The sequence below is a fragment of the Cibotium barometz genome, chromosome 1 (assembly GCF_041138505.1).
Source record: "Cibotium barometz isolate CiBa-2024 chromosome 1, ASM4113850v1, whole genome shotgun sequence".
Lineage (NCBI taxonomy): Eukaryota > Viridiplantae > Streptophyta > Polypodiopsida > Cyatheales > Cibotiaceae > Cibotium > Cibotium barometz.
The window spans coordinates 34,877,914-34,904,348 of NC_141046.1; the positions used below are offsets into that span (position 1 = coordinate 34,877,914).

General features: G+C 43.7%; 1 protein-coding gene across 7 annotated transcripts in view; it reads left to right on the forward strand.

The window, feature by feature from the left end:
• Positions 1–7,887: 7,887 nt before the first annotated feature.
• Positions 7,888–26,435, forward strand: part of LOC147641920 (uncharacterized) — an 83,439-nt gene continuing 64,891 nt past the window's right edge. For 6 of the 7 annotated variants that reach the window (XR_015266393.1, XR_015266391.1, XM_086801105.1 and 3 more), the window contains exon 1: positions 7,888–8,190. Coding sequence is in view for 5 of the 7 variants with exons in the window: in XM_086801105.1 (XP_086657231.1) it covers positions 7,909–8,190 (282 nt within the window). In the remaining 2 variants the exon portion in view is untranslated. Of the gene's footprint in view, positions 8,191–24,689; positions 24,756–26,435 lie in introns of those variants that run through there. The other variant, XM_086801127.1, reaches the window with a different exon arrangement.

Consider the following 26,435-nt stretch of genomic DNA (forward strand, 5'->3'; position numbering starts at 1 on the left):
GAGGAGAGAGAAAGCCCTTAAAGGGCCCATTTGGAGCCTGAATTTCCCCTAATGATGAGTGGTAGATATAACTCAAGAGGACCGAGCTTAGGAGAGCAAGGTAAGTTTCCCACAATCATTGGTATTTTTTTTCTTGATTTCCTTGAATTAGTAGAGTTCTAGAAAGGGTAGGATAAGGGTATACAGTGGTTTATTGATGTACAAAAAATGGAAAACCCAAGTTATGTAGAAACAGGTGATGATACTATGCATCCCATTGTGCAAGTTGCTAAAGTGCCATAGTCTATGCATGATGGAAAAATGAAGTACCTAGCAGATGTACTTCATGTTCAAGTTCCAAATATTACAAAGAACTTGGTTTTTGTTGGACAGATGGTTGAGTAGGGTCTGCAAATTGAAGTTCAATCCTCAAGGGTGATTTGTGAAAGACTTCAAAAATCAGTGCTACTTGGTTATTACAAAGGGTAACAAAAATGACAAGATGTTTACTTGAGATGCTAACATGCCTAAGGTGAAGGCAACCATGTTTGCGCATAAGATTGATGTAATTGTAGATATTGATATATATGGCACAAGCGCATTTGTCATGTGAAGTCTATGCAAGCCGAAAATATTTTTGCCCAAGTTTAAGGTTGATGGTATGCACAAAGTATGTGCAGAATGCATGCTTTCCCACATGAAAAGCAAATTAGTGCAAGGCCATTGGATATTATAAATTCGGATGTATGGGGACTAACCAAGACTACAACAATTGCAGGTTACAAGAATTATGTTATATTCATTAATGATCACACTAAGAAAGTGTGGGTTTATTTTATGAAGGAGAAAAGTGAGGTGTTTGCTTACTTTTAGAGATTCAAAGCCTTGGTCGAGAAGAAAAACGGTATGCAAATAAAATGACTGAGATCAAATGGTGGGGGATGAGTTTGGTGATTTCTTGTGAAATGAGGGAATGAAAAATCTCTCTTAATATACATACATACATACATACATACATACATATATATATATATATAGATATTGAGAGAGAAAGAGAAACAATACATATGTATATATATATATGTATGTATGTATATATATATGTATGTATGTATATATATATATATATATATATATATATATATATATATATATATATATATATATGTATGTATGTATGTATGTATGTATGTATGTATGTATGTATGTATGTATGTATGTATGTATATATATATATATATATATATATATATATATATCTACATGTCATGCATCAAAAAGATTAGAGATTCCCATACTGTTTCTCTTTCTCTCTCTAAATATATATAATCTCTCTCTCATTTAGAAGAGTGAGAAGAAGTAGGGAGGTATGGGCAAGATTAGCGATTCCCATACTGTTTCTCTTTCTCTCTAAATATATATAATCTCTCTCTCTCTAGAGAGAGAGATTAAATAACCTCTCTCTCATTTAGAAGAGTGAGAAGAAGTAGGGAGGTATGGGCAAGCATAACTACAGCATCAAAACTGGAGGACAAGGACCACCACTCTCAAATTTGAGCAAAGAACAATGAGTGTCCTTCTTACAGAAGGAGAACCTAAATAAATATCCCCAAAGATCCATAAATTTCTCACTCTCTTCTTACAAGCAAGTCCGATGGAGCCATTTAATCTCTCTCTCTCTCTCTCTCTCTCTCTCTCTCTCTCTCTCTCTCTCTCTCACCCACACACACACACACACACACACACACAACAAACATGGAATGAGGATGAGTAGATTTCGAGACAGGATGCATCGCTAGTGGAGACGTAGGAATGGTGAGAGCTGCCAAAATTAAGTTTAGTATGAGTTTACAGGTCTTACTAATTATTACTTTTATGCTAATTCAAGTGGTACTGCTATGTTGAATTATCTCACTACTAGAAAGTTGAAGCTTAGGAGACGTTACTATGATAAGAAGGACGTTGATTATACAAGTGACAAGGAGTATACAAAAGACTATGAGAATGATATCATTTGCAAAATCCTAAACTACTAAATCATTAAGAAAAGTTTTGTCATCTTTGTTACACAAAGAAACTAAACCTAGAGAGACACATATATATATATATATATATATATATATATATATATATATATATATATATATATATATATATATATATATATATATAAAGAGAGAGAGAGAGAGAGAGAGAGAGAAGAAGAAGAAGAAGAAGAAGAAGAAGAAAATGTAAAACTGGCTGAAGCTTGAGAGGAGTGAGTGTGACGGGAGATCATTACATGAACAAACCTTACTACGTGACCCGGGTCACTCGAGTGGAATTATTGGCTTGCGTGGGTGACGTACCTCGCGCATGCAGTCAATCTGCAAACAAGGATGTGCTCTTCTTGGATGGCCAAGGAGGTCGGGGATGAAGGAATGCTCAGCTCGGGAGTTTGGGATACCATCTTGATGCGATGAAACACATTTGCGATGAAGAAGAAGAGCTACAGGAGAAGAAGAGACCACACCCTGACTGGGTGGCAAGCAGGCTTCAATTCAACGTGGTCCTCAGACATGATTCTTTTTTGCTCTAGTAGACTTCCTTCGAAAGTCGAGCTAAGCAAATGGCTCCAAGAAGACATTTTGAGGGAAAAGGTGGTGCAGCAGACCTTTTATCTAGGAAAAGGTTTTTTTTAATGTGCTCTTTTCCAAGGGGCAAGTAGACTCTAACCTTTTCTCCAATGCTCCTCTATTCATGGGCCCCAAGCTTATTCATACAGCCCCCTTGACCCACTATTTGATATTAACAGAAGTCTAAAAAATGCATACCCTGTGTGAGTAAAACTAGTTGGCCTTCCTCCCTGGCTTCAGCTCGCACTTGGTGATTTGGCAAAATCTTTGGGCCCACCTCTCTTCATTCCTAAGGTAGATGATGCTAGTCACCATGCAAACAATGTCTGCATTTCCTAGAATACCAGATTTAAAATCCCCATGGAGGTAGATCTTGGAGAACTGGGTAAGATAGAGTTAGCCCTGAAATTTGGTCCATTTCCAAGGGGCTTGCTTTAAATGTGGGGATCTGGGTCACATAGCTAGATTTTGTACTAATCATTCTCAAGGAAGAGAGAGTGAAGAAAAAAAAGATGACACTGTAGGATCAGGGGAGGAGAAGGTCTCAGAGAACCCAGCTGTTAGTGATAAGAAGGGCAAGAAAGTTAAAGGCAAAGGGATTTTGAAACCTCAAGGAAGTGAACATACAGAGGGAGGCTGGACTAAAGTCATAGAGAAGCCCAAGGGAAAAAGAAATCTCATAACTACCAAGAATGAGGCTAGGAAATTTCAAGCTGAATCCCATGTGAAGGAGAAAGCTCCTGTGAATAACTCAAGTGACCTTAGCCCCATAATGTATTCTAATCATTTCAGCCCTTTGGGGGGAATGGATAGTGAGACTTCCTCCATGGAAAGATTTAACTAGCAGGTGGAAATAGCTTGGAACCAAAATCAGAACCCTGCTCTTGGGAGGAAGTCAAGAGGTTGAGATGGTCCCTGAAAAAACAACTCTTCAATGAATAGGAAAATGGAGATTAAGGGGGGCACTTGGAATGTAAAGGGTATTAAAGATAAAAGGAAAAATGTAACCTTCTGGAGCTTAGTCAAGGAGTGGAAACCTTCCATTCTAGCAATTCAAGAACACAATCTGTTTGGGAAGAAAGTGAGTAGGAAAGAGAAGTTTAAGGACTGGTCAGTTTTCTATGGTGTAATAGATAAAGGGTACAGTGGGGTTATGACCATCATAAAGGAATCCTTGAATCCTTGCCTTATAGCTAACCATCCTAGCGGTAGGGCCCTGGTAGTAGAATGTCCGGTGGAGGGTGAAAGGATATGGGTGGTGAATATATATGGAGCCCACAACTACAAAGAGAGGGTAGGGTTATGGGATTGGCTTAGTAGACTCAATATGTAGTACCCCTAGATTTTAATGGGGGATTTCAGCATGGTGGAAAACTCTGTTGCAGATGTGGAGGGAGCACCACCTTGATGGGACAAGAAAAAAAGAAATGGGGAGAGCCTAGGGGGAAGTTGAGACTTGTGGATGCTTGGAGTCTGGGGGAGTGGGAAGTAGACCCAGGCCATACATACTTTAGTGTGCAATATTTTGGTTCTTCTTCTAGACTTGACAGGGTGTTCTTCAGTCACCAAGTTGCCTGGATCCCTCATATCTTAGAGGTTATAATTGACACCTCTTCTGCCTTGTCAGACCATATGCCCTTGAAATGGAAGTGGCATGTCAAGGACAAGGGGGAGGAGAAATTGAAGCAATACCATCCAAGGAAACTGAGAGTAAACAATTCTTTGTTGAAAGATGAGCTATTCATAAAATACACAAAAGAGGCTATTAACAAGCTAAGGAGAAGAGGTTTGGGTGAAGGGACCTGGATATCTTTTGCTAATGAAATGCAGGGGGTCATTAGGAGGGTAGGAAAATTAAGAGCCCAGGATAGGAAAGAGAAAAGGAAAAGGTGGAGTAACCTGTTAGATATATTACAAAGAAAAAGGCAATTGGGAAAACTCACTGATGAAGAGATCAGCCAATACACGGCATGCCAATTGAATCTTAAAGAAGAGGATGACAAATTGGCTGCATTTTCTATTAGTGTCCTCAAAAAGCATGCCTTATCTTTTAAAAAAAACCCTGATAGAAACCTATTCAAAGTAGCCAATGATATAAATAACAGAGAGATAACTGGTTGCATCAAAGATGAGAATGGCATATAAATTAAGGTTATTGATCTTATGCCAGCAAATGGGTGGACTACTTAGGGGCTATACTGAACCTTAAAGAAGATGACTCCAGGATTAGAAAATGCTTAATTTAGTTAAGCAAAGACTTTGATGAAGCCAATTGGCTCGAGAGAGATTCAAAAATGGATGAGTGCTGGTTGGCTCTTTCCAAGCTGGGCAAAGAAAAATCCCCTGGATGGGATGGTCTCAGTTGAATGTTTCATCTCTTTCTCGCCTTCTCTAAAGGACATAGTTTGGAATCTGTGCAGAGAATCTTTTAGATCTGGATCTTCTGAAGAAAGGGCTGATCAAACTTATACCCAAACAAATAGCTTGCAACAAGTTTAATCACTAGAGGCCTATCGCTCTCCTCTCAGTTATCTATAAGATCCTGGCAAAAGTCATTGCTCTAAGGATTACTCCTCTCCTCTAGAAGGTGGTATCCAGGAAACAACATGGTTTTATCAAGGGTAGATCAATTTATGACAATATTCTAGCTGCCATGGTGGGGAGAGCTCTAGTCACCAAAACCAAACAGAAATGCATTATGCTTCAATTAGATCTTGAAAAGGCGTATGATATGATTCACTATTCCTTTGTAGTAGCAAGAGTCATGGAGAAAATGGGATTTGGCTTCAGGATGGCCTCTTGTATCTTCACTCTCCCTGGGGGGATTCTCTAGCCTTCTCCTAAATGGCAGGGTTGTAGGGGGATTTGAAATCAATAGATCAGTCAGACAAGGTTGCTCTCTAGCCCCTTTGCTTTTTGCCATAGCTTCCCGTCCTTTGATTGAGGCCCTTGAAGAGGCTAGTGATGAGAAAGGGAAGGTGGTTGGCCTGAAGCTGAGGAATGTGGAGCAACTCATAATTCAATGCTTTGTAGATGATTCCCTCTTATTCTTAAGAGCTAATGGAGACAACATGAGATAGGCACTGACCATTATTCAGGAGTTTGCTGATGCTTCTGGCTCCAAATGTAACATACAAAAAACTAAATTGATTAGCCTTACAGAGGAGAATGATTTTGATTTGGACAAATGGGGATGTAAGGTGGTTAGGAGGGGCCAGATATTTAGACACTTGGGTGTACCCCTAGGGGTTGAAGTCACTAATAAACAGCTGTCTAACTGGGCCATAAAAAGATTCCTTTTGAAACTTAAAAACTGGGAGGGTGTAAGGGTTCCATTTCATGACAGGTTGGTTATTTATAACACAGTGTTAAATGTTTACATTATGTTCCTGGCCCCAGTATTAATTTTAGTAAAGCTCAATGGAGAAGGGTCATTAGCCCAATCAGAGATTTTTTGTGGAGAAATAGTGCCAATGGTAAAAGAGTTACAGTATGGCTTGCTTGAGATAAGACCAGTCTACCTAAAAGAGATGGGGGATTGGGGATACTGCATTTGCCCACTCATGCTTCTATTAGGACTGCCCTATTCCTCCCTGAATTCCTATCTCAGGAAGAAATATGGGCAAGGATGATTAAAGAGGTGGTGGTGGAAGACTCCCTGGTTCTTCAGACGGGTGAGTGGACATGCATTAGTTGGAAAAACAAACTATTCTCTTTGGCTCCCTGGTTCTTCAGAAGGGTGAGTGGACATGCATTAGTTGGAAAAACAAACTATTCTCTTTGGCTCCTCTAAAGATTACTAACTCCCCTTTTTGTAGCTTCTTATGTGGTTAGTGGAAGGAAGCTTTGGTCTTGATACAATGCGATGGCTGCACTAGAGTCACTGGCAACTCCTTCTTCAATCTGGGGCTGTGGTGGTCCCATAACTTCAACCCTGCGTTGGCCTTGCTCAATGTAAACTTGGCAAAGAAGTTGAATAATAGGGGTCTAGGAAGATTGGCAGACTGTTGGGATTGGGCCCTTGCAGGATGGAAGGAACTTGATTAGATAGCTGAGGAGTTTGGATTATAGACCAGAGAGAAACTACTTGGTCAGCCAGATACAAGGGGAAATTCAAAAGGTTGAGGTATCAACAACATTTGATGACTCTTGTTGGGCTAAAGATTGGAAAGAAGTGGTTTAATGGAGTTAAAATGAATAAGGGCTCAGCTAAAGTCCTGTACACAGAGGTAAGGAAATCAGATATAAACATTGATTACTGCAACAAAGCCTGGAAGGTAAACTCAAAGGCTGGCACTCGGAGGAAGACATGGAAGCTTCTTTGGGAATCTAACTTGCCTCTCAAGTTTCATGTTTTCTTATGGAGAGTTTGCCTACTAGCCCTTCCAATTGGCTCCAAACTATTGCAAAGAAACTTTACTTTAGGATGCTGCCCAAGGTGTGGATTTGCTGGAGGATGGGAAACATATTTTCTGGGCTTGCCTTGCTATTAAAAGTTTTTGGTTCAAGCTGGGGAGATGGGTTTTGGGATTATGGTGTTGGGAAGGGGGGTTGAGGAAGAGGAATTAGCTAATTGGTTATTTAACATCATTAGATATGTATGCTTATGGGAAATTTGGACTTTTAGGAACACTTTAGTATTTCAAAGAGGGGTTTGGATGCTATTGAGATAATGCATAAATGTGTGTAGATCTGTATATTATGTTAACCAAATGAATGACATTAATATTCTTCAAGCCATTCAATCCATTCAGAATGGGATCATTTGATGTGCAGGGCTGATGATATTGGTGCATACTAGGCTCCCCTAACACTTGGATGATTGTAGGTGGCTCCAGCAGATAATATGAAGATTAAACTTCCTAAATTTGGACCTAAAACCAAGAGATGTACCTCAAGGAAAAGCATCCTATATACACTTTTGTGGAGAACCCAATAGGGACTAGACCATTGGTAAAAGTGCGGATAGGTAAATATGTGTTAGAGAGACTCCCCCCCAAGGGATTCACTATTGAACCCATGATATAGCTTGTATGCAACTTGGGTACCATGTATCTTGAAGCCAATCCTCATTTGTTTGGGAGGATGAACCATGGGAAGCCAATCCTCATTTGTTTGGGAGGATGAACGATGGGAGTTGCTGTGCAAATTACTGAATTGCAACAAATATGATCTCGAGTAGGTTGAGGGCCTTATTCCCTCTTTTTGTGATGATGTAAAAAGGACTCATATGCTGTGAAGTTTAATATTATAAATACTCTTAAAAAAATAAAAAAATATATAGTTGGAAACACATCAGAAGAAAGGTTAAACGATGGAGTCAACAACGACGACGACGAGGAGGAGCAACAGCATGGTGACGCTCGATCAGGTGCCTGCGTGGAGCGATGTGGAGGTGTATCCTACGCCGCAGCACATTCTCACACGTGCAGGAGAAACGGGGGTGGGGCCCTTCGCCGACCCGCTCATCTCACCTACACACCCATCCTCGCCTGCCAAGTTCCCCATAGACCACCACCTCAACTCCAAGCTCTATCTGTGGCGGGGTGACCCTTGGAACCTTCACGTCGATGCGGTCGTCAACTCTTCCAATGAGGTGCACTCCAATACAACCTTGTTTGTAGTACACAATTGCAAGTCTTCTGTTTGTAGATATGCTACACTACCAAGACTGCTTTGGCGAGTGCTTCCTCCTGCTTGACGGGAGTGCAGAAAGAGAGGGCACCTAATATGTATTTAAGGGAACCCGTCTAGATTTTTCTGCATAGTGCTTTTGTCGTTTAGCAGGGTTGGCCATCTTTGACTTCGAGAAGGCCTCTGATAAGAGTTGATTTGGTTTTTGGAAGGCACCATGCGGCGGATGGGTTTTGGGCTTCTCGGATTCATGGGTCTTGGCCCTCTACTCTTCCACCCACAGCCAGGTCCTTCGAGAGGAGAGCGCTCCCCTATTCTCGGTCAATGCACCAGGGCTGCCTTGCTGTCAAGGGTTTGTTGCGTCCAAACCCTCTCCAAGATCCCTGAACACAACATAAACACATGATTAATATTGGCAGGCTGAGTCTCACCACCCAACCATAGATCCAAGAACATATGATTAATATTGGCAGGCTTAGGCTCACAACCCAACCATAGATCCGAGAACATTGGATCACGTCCGATCATAAGGGTCAAGGATTTTGTCCATACATTCCTAACCAAGAGGCCTTGGTGTCGAGCGAGTCGATACCACGGGGTGAGGTTGTCAAGGGGGAGCAAGAATAGACCACCTGGTGTATCGGGGGGAGGGTAGTTAGTAGGTACTGTGATCAGGCTAGGACTCTTGGATACTGGTGTAGGTGTCCGAGAAGAATAATTGGGTGAGGGAGGGCGGACCGTAAACAAGGAAGGTGATCACTCTAGGTAGAGACCTAGCTCATGGAAGAGGATTTGGCACACTAGAATGGAGAGGCCTATATATGGATACTGTTGCTCGGAAGTAGGTATTTCTCGGAAGTTGTTACCGTGGAGATCCACACGTCGTGCTGGCGAGGCTCTGAGGTAGGTGTCACTACATGTACTCGAAAGGTGTGAGGTGGGGGTTAGGTATGGGAGAAGGCATTGGAGGTGTCACTAGAGAAGGTGTCGGAGGGGGAGGGTCTTGAATGTTACTGAACTCGTAACTCCAAGCCACTACAGTAAAAGGAGCTTCATTGGAAGATGGTGAGGTGTGTCTAGTACATATGAGTGGGTGTTTTCAGCCCGTACAAGGTAATGTTTGCTCCCGAAGAATGTGTGTCTGAAGAAGAATGAAACACGGGGTTTCTTGAATATGGAAATACCACATTTTTTCGTATTGAAAAAATTATGATTAATTGTTTTTATGAGAAGATAACACCCATGGTGTAAAAATTCCGGCTGAATTGGTGTGTTTCAGGAATTGGACTGGAGTTGTAACAAGGAGAATCCGCCTCGAGACACACGAAAAGATATCGTTGGCCGTTTGCCGCTGGGTTCGTTTTTCTTTCTTTTTTTTTTTTTGGGTTGTGGAAAGATCGCTGGTTGGGCTTGGGTGTGGACTGCTGACATGGCTTGAAAGGTTTGAAAAGCCTTTACTTATAAGGCTTAGCTATTTCAAATCTTTTAAGCCACGTCGGCAGTCCACGCCGAGGTCCGACCAAAGATCTTTCCACAACAAAAAAAGGAAAAATTGATACAACAGCAAACGACCAGCGATATGTGTCTCTAGGTGGATTCTCTTTGTTACAACTCTGGTCTGATTCCTGCTACACGAATTCAGTTGGAAGTACTGCACCACAGGTGTGATCTTTTCATAAAAACAATTAATCTTAATTTTTTCAATATGAAAAATGTGGTATATTCATGTTGAAGAAACCCGGCATTTCATTCTTCTACGGGCACAGCATTCTTTGGGAGCAAACATTACCTTGTATGGATTGAAGACACCCACTCACATTTATTGGACACACCTCACTATCTTCTAGTGAAGCCTCTTTTACTGCAGTGGCTTATGGTGGCCTGTCACGTTGTGCATCCCGCACTTGGATGCCACGTGGACATATTTGAACAGGAAGGTGTAGGACATGGAGTGGAAAATTGGTCCCATGTGAGCCCAGCCAGGAGCGTCCAAGGTCAGGTGTGCATTGTCCTGCACATGAGGCAGTACCAATCCGTGTTGCGAGTCTCCCTTTCGAATGATGTCAAATGTTATGTGTATCTGGTTTGCAACTGGATGCCAGACCTCTGTAGGCATGTAGGTTTGCATGGGGACAGCCCAGAGGGCTACCCCAGGGCTAAGATTTGCACTCTTAGTGTGGGCATGGGGATGATGTAGAACCACCCCCAAGGGGCCAGGAGGACCCAGGTTGTGTCCACCAGCCATAGCATGGGCTGGAAGGGCTGTCGGCCAATCCTAGGGCTTTTGGACAAGCACCCGACAGGGCTAAAAGCCCTACCCAGCAGGTCGGCCAGGTGCAAGATCTTGAGAACTGGATTTAACTGAGCGGAAGTGACTAACATGCTTTATCACTGATACTAGTAACATCACAATTGGAGGTGTTTTACAATAGAATGGCCATCCAATAGCTTTACATGTCTCGTAAGTTACTGCTTCCCGAAAATAATTACTCGGTCTACAATCGAAAACTCCTAGCAGTCATTTAGGCCTTGAAACATTGGAAACATTTCCTTTATGGCCGTGAATTTGAGGTTCGCATTGACCATTTGGCATTACGCTGGATTCAGACAATGTCAAGTGCACAGTTGAGTGACCGAGAGTACCGCTGGAGCCAGATCTTCTAGCAATTTGGTGGTATGATCGAGTATCTTCCGGGAAAGGCTAACCCGGTGGCCGATGCTTTGAGCAGGAAGGGACAAGTGACTTTGATTCAGACCACTAGACTCGAGCTTGCTGGTACGGGACTAGGTGACATGAAGCACACGTACGCGGATTCCAAGGAATTCGGTACATAGTGGGAACAGGCATTGGATGCCATATGATCATGCCACTTTTTGATATGCGATGCTTTTTTACAAAGACCGACTTTATGTTATGAAGTCGTTTAGGGCACCTCTTTTCCATGATGCCCATGGGCATGAATTCGACTCTGGAGAAGTTAGAAAGGAAGTATTATTGGCCAAGAATGAGACGAGATGTGTTTGCACATGTGCAACAGTGTGACATTTTTCAATTTGTCAGAGAGTGAAAGCTCCTCGTGGGAAGAAGATAGGTTGTTACAACCTTTACCGATCCCGAAGGACCTTTCCAAGGTATATCCATGGATTTTGTCACGAGTTTGCCTCCCAGTCCGGGTAAGCGTAATACTCGGTGCTTGACTATTGTTGATAGATTTAGCAAATTTGTTATGCTTATCCCTTTGTAAGGCCAATGTGACCACTGAGACTGATGGCCAGATAGAAATCTACAATCAGTTGGCCTTTGATGTGCTGAAGTGTTATGTCCACGATCAGCAAGGTAAGTGGGAATCGTATTTGCCTTTAGTTCAAGCTGTTTTGGAATCGTATTTGTCTTTAGTTCAAGTTGTTTTGAATGATTCCTTTTCTTCAGCTATTGGCAGGACTCCATGTGAAGCAGCGTTTGGAAGATCATTCCAGTCGCTATTGACCAGAACCTCGTCTTAAGTACTTGAAGCGAACAGAATGATGGAGTCTTACCAGGAGATTTTGGAGTTAGTGAAAGATAGGTTGGCTAAAGCACATGAGGCCTACACACGATAGGCCAACAAAGACCAAAGGGATATGAAGTTCTCGGAAGGAGATTGGGTTTATCTTCGAATAATAAAGCAAAGGCTGAAACCGGTGGGCAAGTGATACCCAAAGCTATCATTCAGGAGCTTCGGACCTTTTTCCATCCAAAGAAAGATTAACGAGGTTTCAATGAAATTGAAGCTACCTCCGAGTTGGACTATGCATGATGTATTCCATGTCAGTTGGCTAAAACCGTATGCAGGTCCAATCCCTTCAGAAGTGAAAGACGAAGCGGAACCAGATATAGTTTACGAAGCTGAAGTGATGGCTCCAGAATAGATCCTTTTGCACCGCTTCAAGCATGGCTCCGGCCAAAGACAAAGATAGTTTCTCACGAAGTTTCAAGACCGAGGAACCCACGAAGCGGTATGGCTTGAGAAAGAGTTCTTCGATGACTATCCGGCTTTATTGACGGACTATTTGGAGGCTATGCAGCTTCTGTCAAGTTAAGCAGAAGGGAATGTCATGTGCATCCCGCACTTGGATGCCACGTGGACATATTTGAACAAGGTGCAGGACCTCGAGTGGAAAATTGGTTCCATGTGAGCCCAGTTCGGGACGAGTTAACCAGGTTCCACTCTATGCGTCCAAGGTCAGGTGTGCATTGTCTTGCACATGAGGCAATACCAGTTCGTTCTGCGAGTCTCCCTCTGGAATGATGTCAGATGTTCTCTGGATGCCAGACCTCTGTAGGCATGTAGGTTTGCATGGGGTCAGTCCATAGGGCTACCCCAGGGCTTAGATTTGTACTCTTAGTGTGGCATGGGGCCAAGAGGGCCTAGTGCCCACCAGCCATGGCATGGGCTGGAAGGGGCTCGGATAGCCAAGGAGAAGCTAACACAAGGGTGAAAATTGAAGGTCAAGGATAGAGATTTATCTCAGTCAAGAAGGTCAAGATTCAGTCTTTATTTTTTTGATAAGAAAGCAAATACACCATTCGTGGTGAGGGACCCTATAGAGGGTATTTGGGACCCAATACTGTGTCCTCTTCTCCTCTCTCTCTCTCTCTCTCTCTCTCTCTCTCTCTCTCTCTCTCTTTTTCTGCTCATCTACTTCAGTTTTGTGCTTTATATTCGTTGTGAAAGATTGCTGAATTCTGACCATTGAAGTTACCGATTTGACCACGAAGCTTTCGCATATTACATGGCCGAATGGAGTTACAAGTAGTTCACTTACATTTAGGACTCCCTTGGGCACCTTCTTCGGCGACACCTCGAGTGCCTTCTCCCGTACTTGACCCCCCCCACCTCGCATCTTTCGAGTACAGGTAGCTACACCTACCCCCTTAGAGTCTCACCAATACGACGTGCGGATCTTCGCGAGGAATACCTACACCATTATACCTTTCTTCTGCAGCAACAATACCCATATGTGCGCCTCTCCATTCTGGTGTGCTAAATCCTCTTCCACGAGCTTGATCTCTACCCATCACCTTCCTTGTTTTTACGGTATGCGCTGCCTCACTTGATTATTCTCCTCGGACACCTACACTAGTATCCAAGAGTCTTTGTCCGATCACGATACCTGTTAACCCCCCACCCCCCCCTACATTGGGTGGTCTATTCCTTGACAACCTTGCAACGACCTTCCTCCATGGTATCGACTCGCTCTCTAGGCGATGGTTCTCACTAGGGCACAACTACGCCAACAGGAGCTGTAGCAACGCAATCCAGTTCCATCTCCTATCATGGTGGATGTACCAATCATTGAGGACAAACCCGTTCTCATCCGATGGCAGCAGGAGATGCAGGACCAGATGGCGGCCATGCAAAGTCAATTCCAGAAGACTTTGGAGACTCACGTCACAGATGCAGTCCTGATATTCTCAACTTGCAAGTTCGATGGCTTCAATTGACGTACTAGTTTCAAACACCGACGTGGTATCCCCAGAGGTAGAAGCCGATGATCTAAAAGTTATTTATTCCTTATTACAAGCGTTAAAAACTAAGAAATTGGACAGTAAACCTCCAAAATCTCTTTTTGGGTAACGCAATAAGCGAATCCTTGACCAATGGTTGTACAAGCTTCGCTTGTACTTGGAGTCCTTGGACCTAAACGAGATCATTGGCGTCTTATATCTTGCAGTTTACCAGCTTGGTAGTAGAGATTTTAACATTGTCAAGCTACATGCTTTTGTGGAGGGACTTACCTCCATGTTGTGCATGGATCTTCACAAACATGACCCAGTTGACGTCGCAGCTGCTATTCGCTATGCTGAACGCATAGCTGATATACCAGCACATCACGGGGATCGTTTTGTCAAAAGATCGCCCAGTCTCTTTTAATTTCGACAATGGTAATAAATTAATTCGTGATGGTTCTAAACCTTTTGATGGTTCTCAATCTCGATCCAATTCTCAGCAGTAGTCATTCCAGCAACCTTGCCAACAAGACAGGCCATCTTTTAATCATTTTGAGCGTTGGTGGTTCTTTCAACCACGTGCATCTGATCGTGGGCGGGACTCTGGACGTGACCATTCTCGCATTCCTCGTCTTGCAATAGTTTTGCCTTCTCGTGAACAGCAAAAGACAGTGTTACAAAATTCCTTACAACTTCTATTTTTCTACTGTTCATGTGTGGCCTATGGAGCTTGACATGACATACATGTATGGCTGGTGTAGCCTGACATGGTGTGTCTGTGTGGCATATGGAGCCTGACATGACAGTACATGTATGGCTGGTGTAGCATAACATGATAGTACATGTGTGGCTTGTGGGGCCTGACATGATGTACATGTATGGCCATGGAGCCTGACATGATGAAAGTCTTTGGGACTAGCTATCTTGGAGATCTTTTGTATTTATGTTCTGGAAGGATCCGGAAGGGTCATGAGCCCTGGACATTTTATCGGATACAACTAAGCAGATGGGTGTTTCTTCCAATATAATTGCACTCATGTGTGCGCATGACTTTGATTTTATCTTTGGATGACTTGTCTTGTTTGCCTGGACAATGCTCGAGGTTTCTGCCTGTGTTGTCCATGGGGCTGGGGACGCTTGGGCACCCTGTGGACGTGAATGTGCACACCTGTTTGGGACTGACAGGTGGTCTACATGTGTTTTGCAGGTGGTAAGTATTCCCAAAAACTCAATTTACAGCTTTATGAGTTCACATGTTAATAATTATTGGTGCAAGTTCACACTCACTTATAAGTGACCGGACAACTTATAAGTGAGTACACATTGAGGAGGACTTATTTAATACACGTGGCGGCCAAAAACTGGGCAATGTGGACATTATTTGGACCTCCTTCATGTAGGCGTCTCCTTTCTAGACCAGAAAAGCACACGTGTGGGCTATTTTCAGCGGGGAAGCCTCTATTATTGAAAAAGCTCCAGATTGGAGGGGGGCGCATGCTTTTTAGGGTGCATGAGGGCTGGTCGGCTGGTTTTCAGCCTGTTGGCAAGTTTCTACAGCCATCCATCGCAACTGAAGTTCACTGGATGCATGGGAGAAGCAGGCCGACTCCTTTTGCATGTTCTCCACTGCTGGCTGGCGGACTTACAGCTTGAATAGAGGCTGGACGGCGGACTTACAGCTTGAATAGAGGCTGGACAGAGGTTAAAATCAGGGAGGAAGAGGGCTCGATATCATTCACACTCTCCGTGGTCAGTGGGGGAAGCTACAGGGAGGTTCGGACCGCATGCAGAAGCGGCGGGAAGCCTTCTTGAGGCTTTGGAGGCCTCGCCCATTTCTCACAGATAGAGGAGGTGACCCCACTTGGCATTACAGACCACCTTTGGGGTTGTTCCCCCCCCCCCCCCTTTGTATGAGAATCAAGGAATCAGGAAGATTTCTGGGTCAAATCAAATAGCATAACAAATTCTTACGGTATTTGGCAGATGTGGCTTATCCAATGTATCTTCTCACGAAGAAGGATGTTCCGTATGAATGGTCGGATGCCTATCAGCAAGCTTTTCAGTATTTACAATTGATGTTGGCAGTCGCTCATTCACCGTTCGTCATACACCTGAAAATCAACACGTAGTGGCTCATTTTTCTGTCTCGGGTTGACACTGGAGAAGCCCCAGAAGGTGTATCGGATCAATTACCGAATGTGGATTTGTTCCGGATTACTATAATTACAGATTGGTATGACGAAATGCTCATGTTCTTGACATAAGGAAATTTTCCATCAGACATGACCAGAGATCATCGGAAGCGTTTAGCTCTCCACAGTAAAACCTTTCTGGTGATTATAGGCCAATTGTACAAAATGGGCATTGATCAAATAATTTGTTGGTTTGTACATTCACACGAGCAGCAAGCCGTATTGATGGAAGTTCATCAAGGTGTGAGTAGCGGCCATGTAACACGCCGAAAAATATTTCAAGCTAGATTATGAAAATTTGCTCGGGAGTGTGATGTTTGTCAGCGGCTTGGCCAGCCGAGTGCAGTGGATCAAATGCCACATAATCCACTGCTCCCGATGGAACCTTTTCAGAAAGGATCTGGATTTTGTCAGACCATTTAAGCCTCCAGCTCAGCAAACCAACAATAAATATATTCTAGTAGCCACATATTATTGTACCAAATGGGTGAAAGCCAAGGCATTAAAAGATAATAAAGCCAGTTCAATAGCAAAGTTTCTTTATGAAATGATCATGACTAGATTTGGTTGTCCAATTGAATTAGTCAGTGATCACGGTGGACATTTTTTGAATGAAGTGATTAAGAGATTAACTCAACAACATATGACCATTCATAAGAACTCTACAGTGTATTATTCACAAGCCAATGGTCAAGCCGAATCCTCCAATAAAATTTTACATAGACTTGTGAAGAAAGTGGTCAATGAGAACCGAACAGATTGGGACCAAAAGCTGTATTCCGCATTATGGGCATTCCGGACTGCTTTTTTTTTCTCGGGAAAAGAATATTAGTTAATGAAAAAACAACCATGAAGGGCTAGATACAACCACAAAGGGCTAAATACAAACTCGCCTCATTTAAGGGTGGGAGTTGACTGTGCAAAAGGAGAAGAGACCCTTCTCCTCCGGGCGGCCGTTCTGTGAGGAAGAATCCACCGGAATTCCGGTTGCTGACACTACGTGCCCTAAAAGGATTCCACTTGTTACTGCAAAGGTGCATTTAGCCGGATTGAGACTTAAGCAGGTAGTATGGCGCGTGTCCAGAAAGGGTGCCAGAAACAGAAGACGCTCCACCATTTTGCTGAAGACACTGAAATCATCTAAGAATACTCTCATGAATGTGACTCAGTAATCATAGAAAATCTTCTGAACCATGCGTTGAAATGTTGCTGGAGCATTCTTAAGACCAAATGTCATCACATTGGAAGCAAATGCTCCCCATTTTGTAACAAAAGTTGTCTTCTCTCGATCATCCAGAGCCATCAAGACTTAGTTATATCCACTGAAGCCGTCCAAGAAAGAATACATTTCATACCCTGCCACAGCATCTAACACTGAATCTGTGAATGGAAGCGGAAAAGGATCTGTCTGAATTGCAGCATTGAGCTTCCGATAATCCACACAGACACGGAGCTTTCCATTCTTCTTCGGTACAATCACTATCGAAGATAGCTAGGTCACCTTATCCATTGGATAAATGAACCCCACTTTCAAAAGTTTATCAATTTCCTCCTTAACCTACTTCGCATAATTAGAATTCATTCTGTACCGCTGTTGCTTGATTGGAACGGCATTCTCCTTAAGATTGATATGATGCTGATAAAACTGAGGATCAACTCCCTTCATATCCTTGTAACTCCAAGCAAATACATCCACATGATTTTAATAACTGCTGAAGATTCTGTTTAAACTCTTCATCAAGCTTACTGCTGACTCGGACCATCATCTTTCCTCCGCATCTCTCAGATTCATGTCTTTCAGCTCATTTGCTGTGACCTGACGGTTATGCTTCATGTCCCTCTCATGATTTTATACGGCCGCAATGAGAGCTTGAACTTCTTTCGGTACACCTGCATCATCCAAGAGGGTGCTTTGGGACACTGGGGACTTGTAACAGAAACTATCTGCAACAAAAACTAAGGCATGGGAGGGAGAGAAAAACTGATGAAGATGAGATTCCGAGGAAGAAATCTGAGAAGAGAAGTTGATGATCTTGTAGAGGCCTTCATCATGAACACCAGAAGCCACAACCGTAAGAGTCCTCCGATCAATCACCTCAATCACTCATCATCGAAATAAATGCCAAGTCCCTTCTGAGCAGCCATGTTTATTGAAAACAAATTCTTCGAAATACGTGGCACATGTAAAACATCATATAAAGAAGCAGAGGAACCAAAAGAAATGTTAACAACTCCATGGACAGGTAAGGAGGAGTCATCTCCAATGCGTATTGAAGAAGAAAGTGGCTTGTAATCCTCCATAATGTGAGAATGTTTGGTCGTATGTGCCGAAGCGCCGCTATCACCAATCCACTCAATTTCTTCATGTGTGGCACTCACCTCTGTATCAGAAGTGATCTCTGTGACCACAAGGAAGGAATCCTGTGAAGAAACGGGAGAATCTGTAACTGCCGTGTATGCCACTTTGGCATTGCCCTCCTCTGGAACCTTGTCCTTGCCTTTGTCCTTGGAATCTTTATCAGCATCTTTGGAGGTGTCCTTGGCTTTGTACTTGGCTTTGGCGGCTTTGGAATCATTACGCTTTGCAAAACACCGAGCCTCCGTATGGCCAGGCCTGCCACAATAAGCACACTCCTCCTCTTTGGAACCTTTGGATTCCTTAGAATCCTTGCTTTTGCCCTTCTCGCTTTTGTTGTTGCTGCCTCCTTTGAACTTGCCCTTACTTTGGGCAACAAAGGTAGAATCTGTCTTCCCTTTGCCTCTCAATAAACATTTGTCATGTAAGTAAGTCACAACTTCCTCAAAAGAGGGTAGAGGCTCACGGAAGTAGATGTGATCTTTGAAAGAGTCAAAGGATGATGGCAGCTTACCAAGTAGTTTATGGATCGGGTTGTTGATCAAGCTCCCATACTCCTCAAGCTGCCTCTTGATCCTTGTGAATTCCCCAATCTTATCAATGATATTATCTGAGTCACTGATGGTAATCTTCTCAAGATCCACCTCCAACTTAGCAATCTTCAGGGAAGATACTCTCCCGAACCTCCTGTGAATCTCATTCCAATCTGAGTGGCATCACTCCGGGAAGATATGAATTGTGCCTGGATAGATGGTGTCATACAATGTATGATGATGAGACGGGCCCGTGCATCCAGAACTCCACGTAACGCGGGATCCACCAAGTGAGGAGTGGTGACAGAGGACCACACACCTGCTCCTTCAAGAAGCAATTGCGTATAAAACGACCAAGTATGGTAGTTGGTAGCAGTGAGCTTCATGGAATCACTCACTTGAGGGGGTGAATAGGATGGCACATGGGAAGGGGTTGGGATGAGGGTTTATGGGAGGGGAGAAACAAGAGAAGTGGTGGTGGTGGGGAATATGGAAGGAGAAGAAGCAGGAATCTAGGAATAAGGTAGAAAAACAGGAAGTTGGGAAGAAGAAGCCTGTGAAGTTGGGGCTTGGGATCGGGGAGAAGAACAGAGAATCCCCGAGAGAGGAGAATGACTATGACCAGAAGCCATATCCTCCGATAACGCAGCAGAATCCTCCTCTTCAACAAAGCTGATCAGAAAATCAGCAAACTCCTCCTCGAAAGCTGAGTGTAGCCAAGAGAAAGGAAGGAGAAGAAAGGGATGGGAGGGTGGGAAACCAAAAGGAGAGGTAAGAAATGACTCCCCTGGGTTAAAACCCTTTTGTAGCACCAAAATATGGGGCTGAGATCTGAAAACGCAGATCTCAGGCTGAAAACGCAGCACCAGTGTGGAAAACGCAGCTCCTCAACAGAAGACGCAGCTCCTCAATGGAAAACGCAGCTCCACAGCAGAAAACGCAGCTCCTCAGAGTATGTAGATGCGGTGGATCTTTGCCTACAGCAGTAGATGTAGAAAACGCATGTCCCTTTGCAACATTGGGCTCTGATACCATTAAAGAATGGCTGTAAATCAGAAAAACAGCAAATAGATCTTGCAAAGAAACACACGTGCAAAAGAACTGAAGTAGAAAACTTGTTATCTGCTGAAGTAGAGCACGAGGGCTGCCCGTAGGTGCATACAACCAACAGCAATGGCTGAATAATGAAGTGCTAATGATGCAAACCCAAGCCACCTATATATAGGTTGGACAAGAGCTGGTCGGCCAGCATAAAAACGGTGGGCTGGTCGACTATGCAAAAAATACTAAAATAATGTCTAAAAAATAGACAAAAATAGCAAAAAAATATCTAAAATAAGATGAATGCATGGCCTCATAAATCTGGCAAGATACAGCATGAAATATGCACATATATGCCGAATCTGGAGATGATAATGTCAACAAGTCGGACTATAATGGGAAACAATTTTATCCATGTTCACTTCAAAGAGTGATACTAAATCCGGATTTTGCTTAAGAATTTCTTTCTCCTCATCCGCATCAATTCCTCCCAGCCAATTCAATCCTTCAGCACAAACTAGGCGAACAGATTTTTGTAACATATCGCGAGATGCCACTTGTACACGGACTTTCTTCTTCTAGTTCCGGATTGTAATCTGATCGGTTGCCCAGTTGTGTTTAATCTTTGCTTGTTTCAGCCATGGCCTTCGCAACAGCATGGGTAAGATCCGGCAACTCCTTCCATTTTTAACACAATGAAAGCTATTGGGAAACACATGGATTTCGGAGTTTCGGATTAACCCAAGTGGCTTTACTCTTCGTTGATCTGCCATTCGGATGAGAAACGGAGCCGGTTCCAATTCTCGTTCCAGGATGCCTCGTTCTCGACGGGTTTTATCCGTGATAATTTTCACTCCAGATCCGCCATCAAGAACCACACCTTCGATGGTCTTCCCCTGTATCTGAACGGTTACTTCTGGAACCGCCTCATCCCAATCCGCAGCTAGTTGGACTTTAAAGGCTGACTGATCCTCTTTTTCTTCCTAGGTGCTGACCACTGCGATTGAAACCTCAGCAAGGTAGTCTTCACCCACAAGCTTCCGGATTAATTGTGTACGGTAATTGGGTACCAGACACAGCAACTGATCCAGCGTCATGTCGAGCTTCATATTCTTCAGATCTTTCGAGAGATCATACTCAAAAGTTGCTGTCTTTCCACATCCGGATTGTTTCTGCTTTTCAGACTCTCGGATAGTATCATTATGCTTTGATGGACTTATCTTCACCGGCTGCTCCCCCATCTGACTGAAGCTTCTTGTATCTTGCGGCTTTTGCATAACTTCTAGCCTTTTCGGCGGAGTATCATCCAACTAGACTTCTTTCACGCATCCTGTGCGAACTGACACTTTTCGGCCTCCTTTGTCTTTTGTGATTTCCTCTCAGATGTCGGATTCTTCCCGCACCATCCGCAACTACCTCTTACTTTGGCCTTCGTCTGGCTTTCCAGAAGCTGGAACGACAAGTGTACTTGCCTTACTGTGCTTTGCTGTCTGTAAAGCCATACTTGCCGACGGACGACGCTTAACCACCTGAATCTGGGAAGGAACGTTCTGATCGTTTTGGACCGCCCCTTGTGCTTCTTGCACTAACTTGGCAACCTGGTCCCGAACACGCTTTTGTTCCGCCCAATCCATGAGTTTGTCTTTTGCCCTTGGTGAATCAGGCTTCTCTTTCATCACCGGCTCTTGTGAACGTGTCACTGCCAGTACAGCCATTGGTGGACTGTCTTCCACTGGAAGAGGCTTAATTTGGACATATTAATTGTCGAAGCCTGAGAAGTAGACCCCTCCGTCTGATTTTATTGTAATTTCCCTTGATGGCACTTCTAGACTGGACATTTAGACTTCCGGTGACCAAGGGCTTTACAGTAATAACAGTGAAAATTGCCACCAGGTGCTCCTTTGGATCTTCTGCGTCCATAAGGACGATGTGGTCGTGCACCAGCGTTTATGAGATTGATGGGTGCCAGTTGTTGTACGGAAACGCTAGGTTGCACTGGACTTGCGGCTTGTTGAGGACGATAAACACGACTGTTGTATAGGCAAGCTTTTGTGCTGTGTGTTGGTCTCGGAGATCGCAAAATACGGGGTCCACTTACACTTCTCCTTGGTATGACGGAGCACTTGGCACACCAGACACTAGGACGAAATCCGGACCCAATCCCTCCCGCACCTCCTCCGAGGAATTTCCCCAATACTGTCAACAGTCGTTCATCAACTTTCTTATCCGGCTTCTGGCTCTGCTCCAGTTCTGGTGCTTTTAGTCTGAATCCGAATCCGAATCCAAGTTTGCATCCAAAGTGTCCTTCTCTTCTTGGTCATCATCTGAGGAATCCAAATCGTGCTTATGCTTTTCTTTCTTAGAAGTGCGACTTGTTAAGCTGCGCTCAGCACGCCGGGCAGCTTCCACTAGTGCATCAAAGCCCCCAACAGTGAGATCTACCGAAGCGACAACTATTTTCAGCTTCTTGCGTAATCCACGAACAAACCATTCCCCCCATCAAGCCTTCCGTTGGCCGATCCGCAAGATCCACCCGACTCCGAAGAGTGCGGAAACGTGTTGCATAATCCTCGAGTGGAAAACGCTTCTGTGCCAACCGACGAAGCTTATTAAGCACCTGGGACGAGGTCTTATCTTTCCAAAAATGGTGAAGGAAAGCATCCCGTAGGTCCTCAAAGGTAAGAGAATGATTGGGGCCATATTGGGCATGCCAGTTGGTTGCCTCACCATCAAAAGTGCCGCTGAAGGCATTCCACTTGGTAACTGTGGGAACAATGGGTGGCATGGGTGGCATACCATTGGCGTGCTAGATATTCTCAAAGTTGGCGACGTGGGTATCTGGATCCTTCTTTTTCTTGCCATTGAACTTTGGTTACTTCAAACTTCAAAGAAACCCGATGAGCCATTCCGACAGGTGGCAATGTTGCAGCACCAAGGCCCAACGGAACCGAAGGTGGACTAGTGGTGCCAAGACCCGCGAGAAGGAGACCAAAAACTAACAAGTTTCGCCCATCTGGACTTCCGGAATCACTGTTAGATCCCTTGTGAGTAGAGTTCTCCTCCCATGCATCCTTGTGATTCGAATTGTACACTGGCATCATCCAAAGGATTTTCGCTAGCCTGGTCGGTAAGATGAAATTGCTCCTGGCGAGTAGCGTAACGTTGCTCACAGTCGGTCATGCGGTGCACTGCTTTTAGCAATCATACCCTTGCTCATTCCACAGAGTTTCTAGATCATCCAGTTCTTGCTTGGTATCCGGATCAAAGAACACAGGCATGCCACTCAATAAAGGAAAATACGGACGAAAATTGTCAAACCACATGGAATGGGAAATGCTATGTAAGAATTGATGATGATAATAACTCGACCCATGGGAAAAATGAATGGTTTTAAATTCAATGCGATCAACTATGCCCCAATGACTGGCTAACTGAATAGCGGTGAACTCAGTGGGACAATAGTCAATGTAAGAAAGTGCATAGGCGTTGATGACCATAATCTAGACATAAACAAGCACGAACATGGCGACTCCACATTGCGATGGATGATTTCAACATTCTCGGTCTCTAAAAGACCACAAACAATCGCATGCTTAGCTGGGAGAGGTAATTCCTCAACTAGTGACAAACCCATTCATGGAAAAGAACATGCTAGCAAACAAACAGACCAAGCTCGTGGAAGAGGATTCGGCACATCGGAATGGAGAGATCCACGTATGGGTATTGCTGCAAAAGAAAGGTATAATGGTGCAGGTATTCCTCGGAAGTTGTCACCGTGAAGATCCACACGTGTATTGGCGAGGCTCTGAGGTAGGTGTAGCTACCTGAACTCGAAAGATGCGAGGTGGGGGGTCAGGTGTCAAAGTCACGTAGCAATAGCACACACACCACTCTAGGGCATTGAGCAACGTCGGTGGATGGGCTCCCATCTCCCACAAGCCGAGCTTTGATACCATGTCAAAGTCATGTAGCAGTAGCACGCACACGACCCCAGGGCACTGAGCAACGTTGGTGGCTAGGCTCCCATCTCCCAACCGTTGCTCCCACCGGCCGGAGGAGATATCTATGACAAGGTGCCACCACACCCTATGTATGGTTCTTTGACTTGCCATGCTCTTGCATATGGGATAATCCACCACAACTTCCAGTCATGCGATAACCCGAGAGTAGCTACGAGAATTGCCACCTCCAACATCAGGTACGGGACTGGAGGTGTCGTCGAAGAAAGTGCTCGAGGGGGAGAGTTCTAAATGTAACTGAACTTCGTAACTCCAGTCCGCCATAAGCCATTGTAGTAAAAGGGGCTTCACTGGAAGGTGGTGAGGTGTGCCCAGTAAATGTGAGTGGTTATCTTCAGCCCGTACAAGGTAATGTTTGCTTTTGAAGAATGTTGTGCTCGGAGAAGAATGAAACGTTGGGTTTCATGAACATGGAAATACCACATTTTCGTATTGAAAAAATTGTGATGAATAGTTTTTATAAAAAGATCACACCTGTGATGTAGACATTACGACTGAATTGATGTGTTGCAGGAATCAGGTCACAATTGTAATAATGAGGAGAAGCCGCCTGGAGACACACGAAAAGATATCGTTGGTTATTTGCCGTTGGGTCCGTTTCCCCTGTTTTTTTTGTTGTGGAAAGATTGCTGGTCGGGCCTGGGCGTGGGTTGTCGATGTGGCGTGAAAGGTTTGAAAAGCCTTTACTTGCAAGGCTTGGCCTTTAAAGGCTTTTGGTTAAAAACTTGTAATATATATATATATTTTTTACTTAAAACACCTCAAACGATGTGTCGTTATTGAGAAGGGTGGCGACTCCTGCAAGCGGCGTTGTTTCAGCCTAGAAGAGCCCAAGGGTTGGCGCATGGGGGTACAGAGGGGATCCGACACTTGTTGGGCAAAGCCAGAATACCCGGTGGGGCTCACAGCTAGCCATTGTTTTCTTTTTCTTGTGTTGTAGAAAATTTGGGAAAAAACTAAAATTGGGTAAAATCAGTAAAATTGGGCAAAATGGAATGGGGCATTCTCTCCCTCTCTTTAATACAAACCCTGCTATGGCTGATTTTAGGGTTTAATTACTGATCTAGGGTTTTTGAAATTTTTAGGGTTAGGGTTAGGGTTAGGTTTTTTTGGATATGGGCATCCTACAGGTTGGAGCTTGTTTGCTTTGATAACCACTGTGAGGACTTCTCGGTCTATTAGTGATTTAAGACATGATTAAAAAGGCTTAACATTGAAAAGTAAGATGCTTACAGTGGAAAGCTGTGTGTTGTTGCATTGAGACACAAGGCCTTGTTAAATAGGGCCTGGAGAGGTACAAATGAAGAGGCACATCCTTGACCAAAAGGGTGTGACTCTTGAATGAATAGTTATGTCCTTTAGGTGTAGAGATGTGTCCTTTAATCAATAGATGTGTTTGTTCGAGGAGACGTGTCCTTTGGTGATGACCCATGTGATAGGGTGTCACCCTTTACTGGTGTCCTTTCAATGATTAAGAGTAATTAAGGATAATTAAGAGAGATTAAGTCACAATCGTGACATTATTCTTGTCTATCACAATCTGTGATAAACTGTCAGACATCTTTACTTGCAACAGCTTACCAAACAGTGGTTGCAAAAAAGCTTCTGGACTTGCAATAAATCTATAACCTTCTACAGCGGTAATGTAAACCTATTATAATGCCACTGTATGTGAACCAGTAACATGCACATACAACTATCAACACCTATAACACTTAGATTCTTTGCATAGACTGTTTTGCAACTAAATTTCTGTTGCAACTAAATTTCTGTTGTAACTTTGCACTGAACTAGAAATTGGGCATATAGAGTCAAAATCAACACTTCACAATGTGTGTGCAAAAAACTTGTAGAGCCAAAACGGAGCCCGAATCACCAGGTAGAGGACATAGCAAGAGGAAGTGTGAGGCTGAAGAGTGGGATTAAAGAAGTGTTTGTGAGAGTTTGAAATGCGCAAAAACGTAGTTAACTATGTTAAGTACACACAATATGGTCTTCTTTCTTCACCCAATAGGATGCCTCAATTTGAGACAATGACTTCCTTGTCTGCATGTAGCTCTCACAACTACCGAAGGTGTTGCTCCAAAATCAATGAGAGAAAGAGATGAAAGTATCCTTACTTGTGTACCGCTTCCTTGCTTGCCTTGTTCTTACCTCTTGCTTGCTTGCGTAGCTCTCACACGAATCGGAGCTCTGATACCATAAAGAGAATGTGAGGAGAGGGAGAGCTTGGGTTCCTTGTAAGCAAATACACACATAAGAGAGAGCAAGGCACTAGAGAGAGATGGATGGTTGAATTTTCTTCTAACTTCTTCTCTTCTCTACAACCATTAACATAAAGAGATAAGAGTACATACTATAAGGGAAAGTACTCTCCTACTAAAATATACAATGGTTGGTCCTTTGTATTAACTTGACTACATGAGCTAGCGCTATAACTATGCCATAACTCTATTACTCCAAAGCGGCTGTCACACAGCTTGTCGTCCACCACTGACTGTCACATGCGGAATCTTTGGGAGTCTTCTTTCAGTCCTAAACACCTTCCTGGAATATGTGATGCAAACGCAAGAAG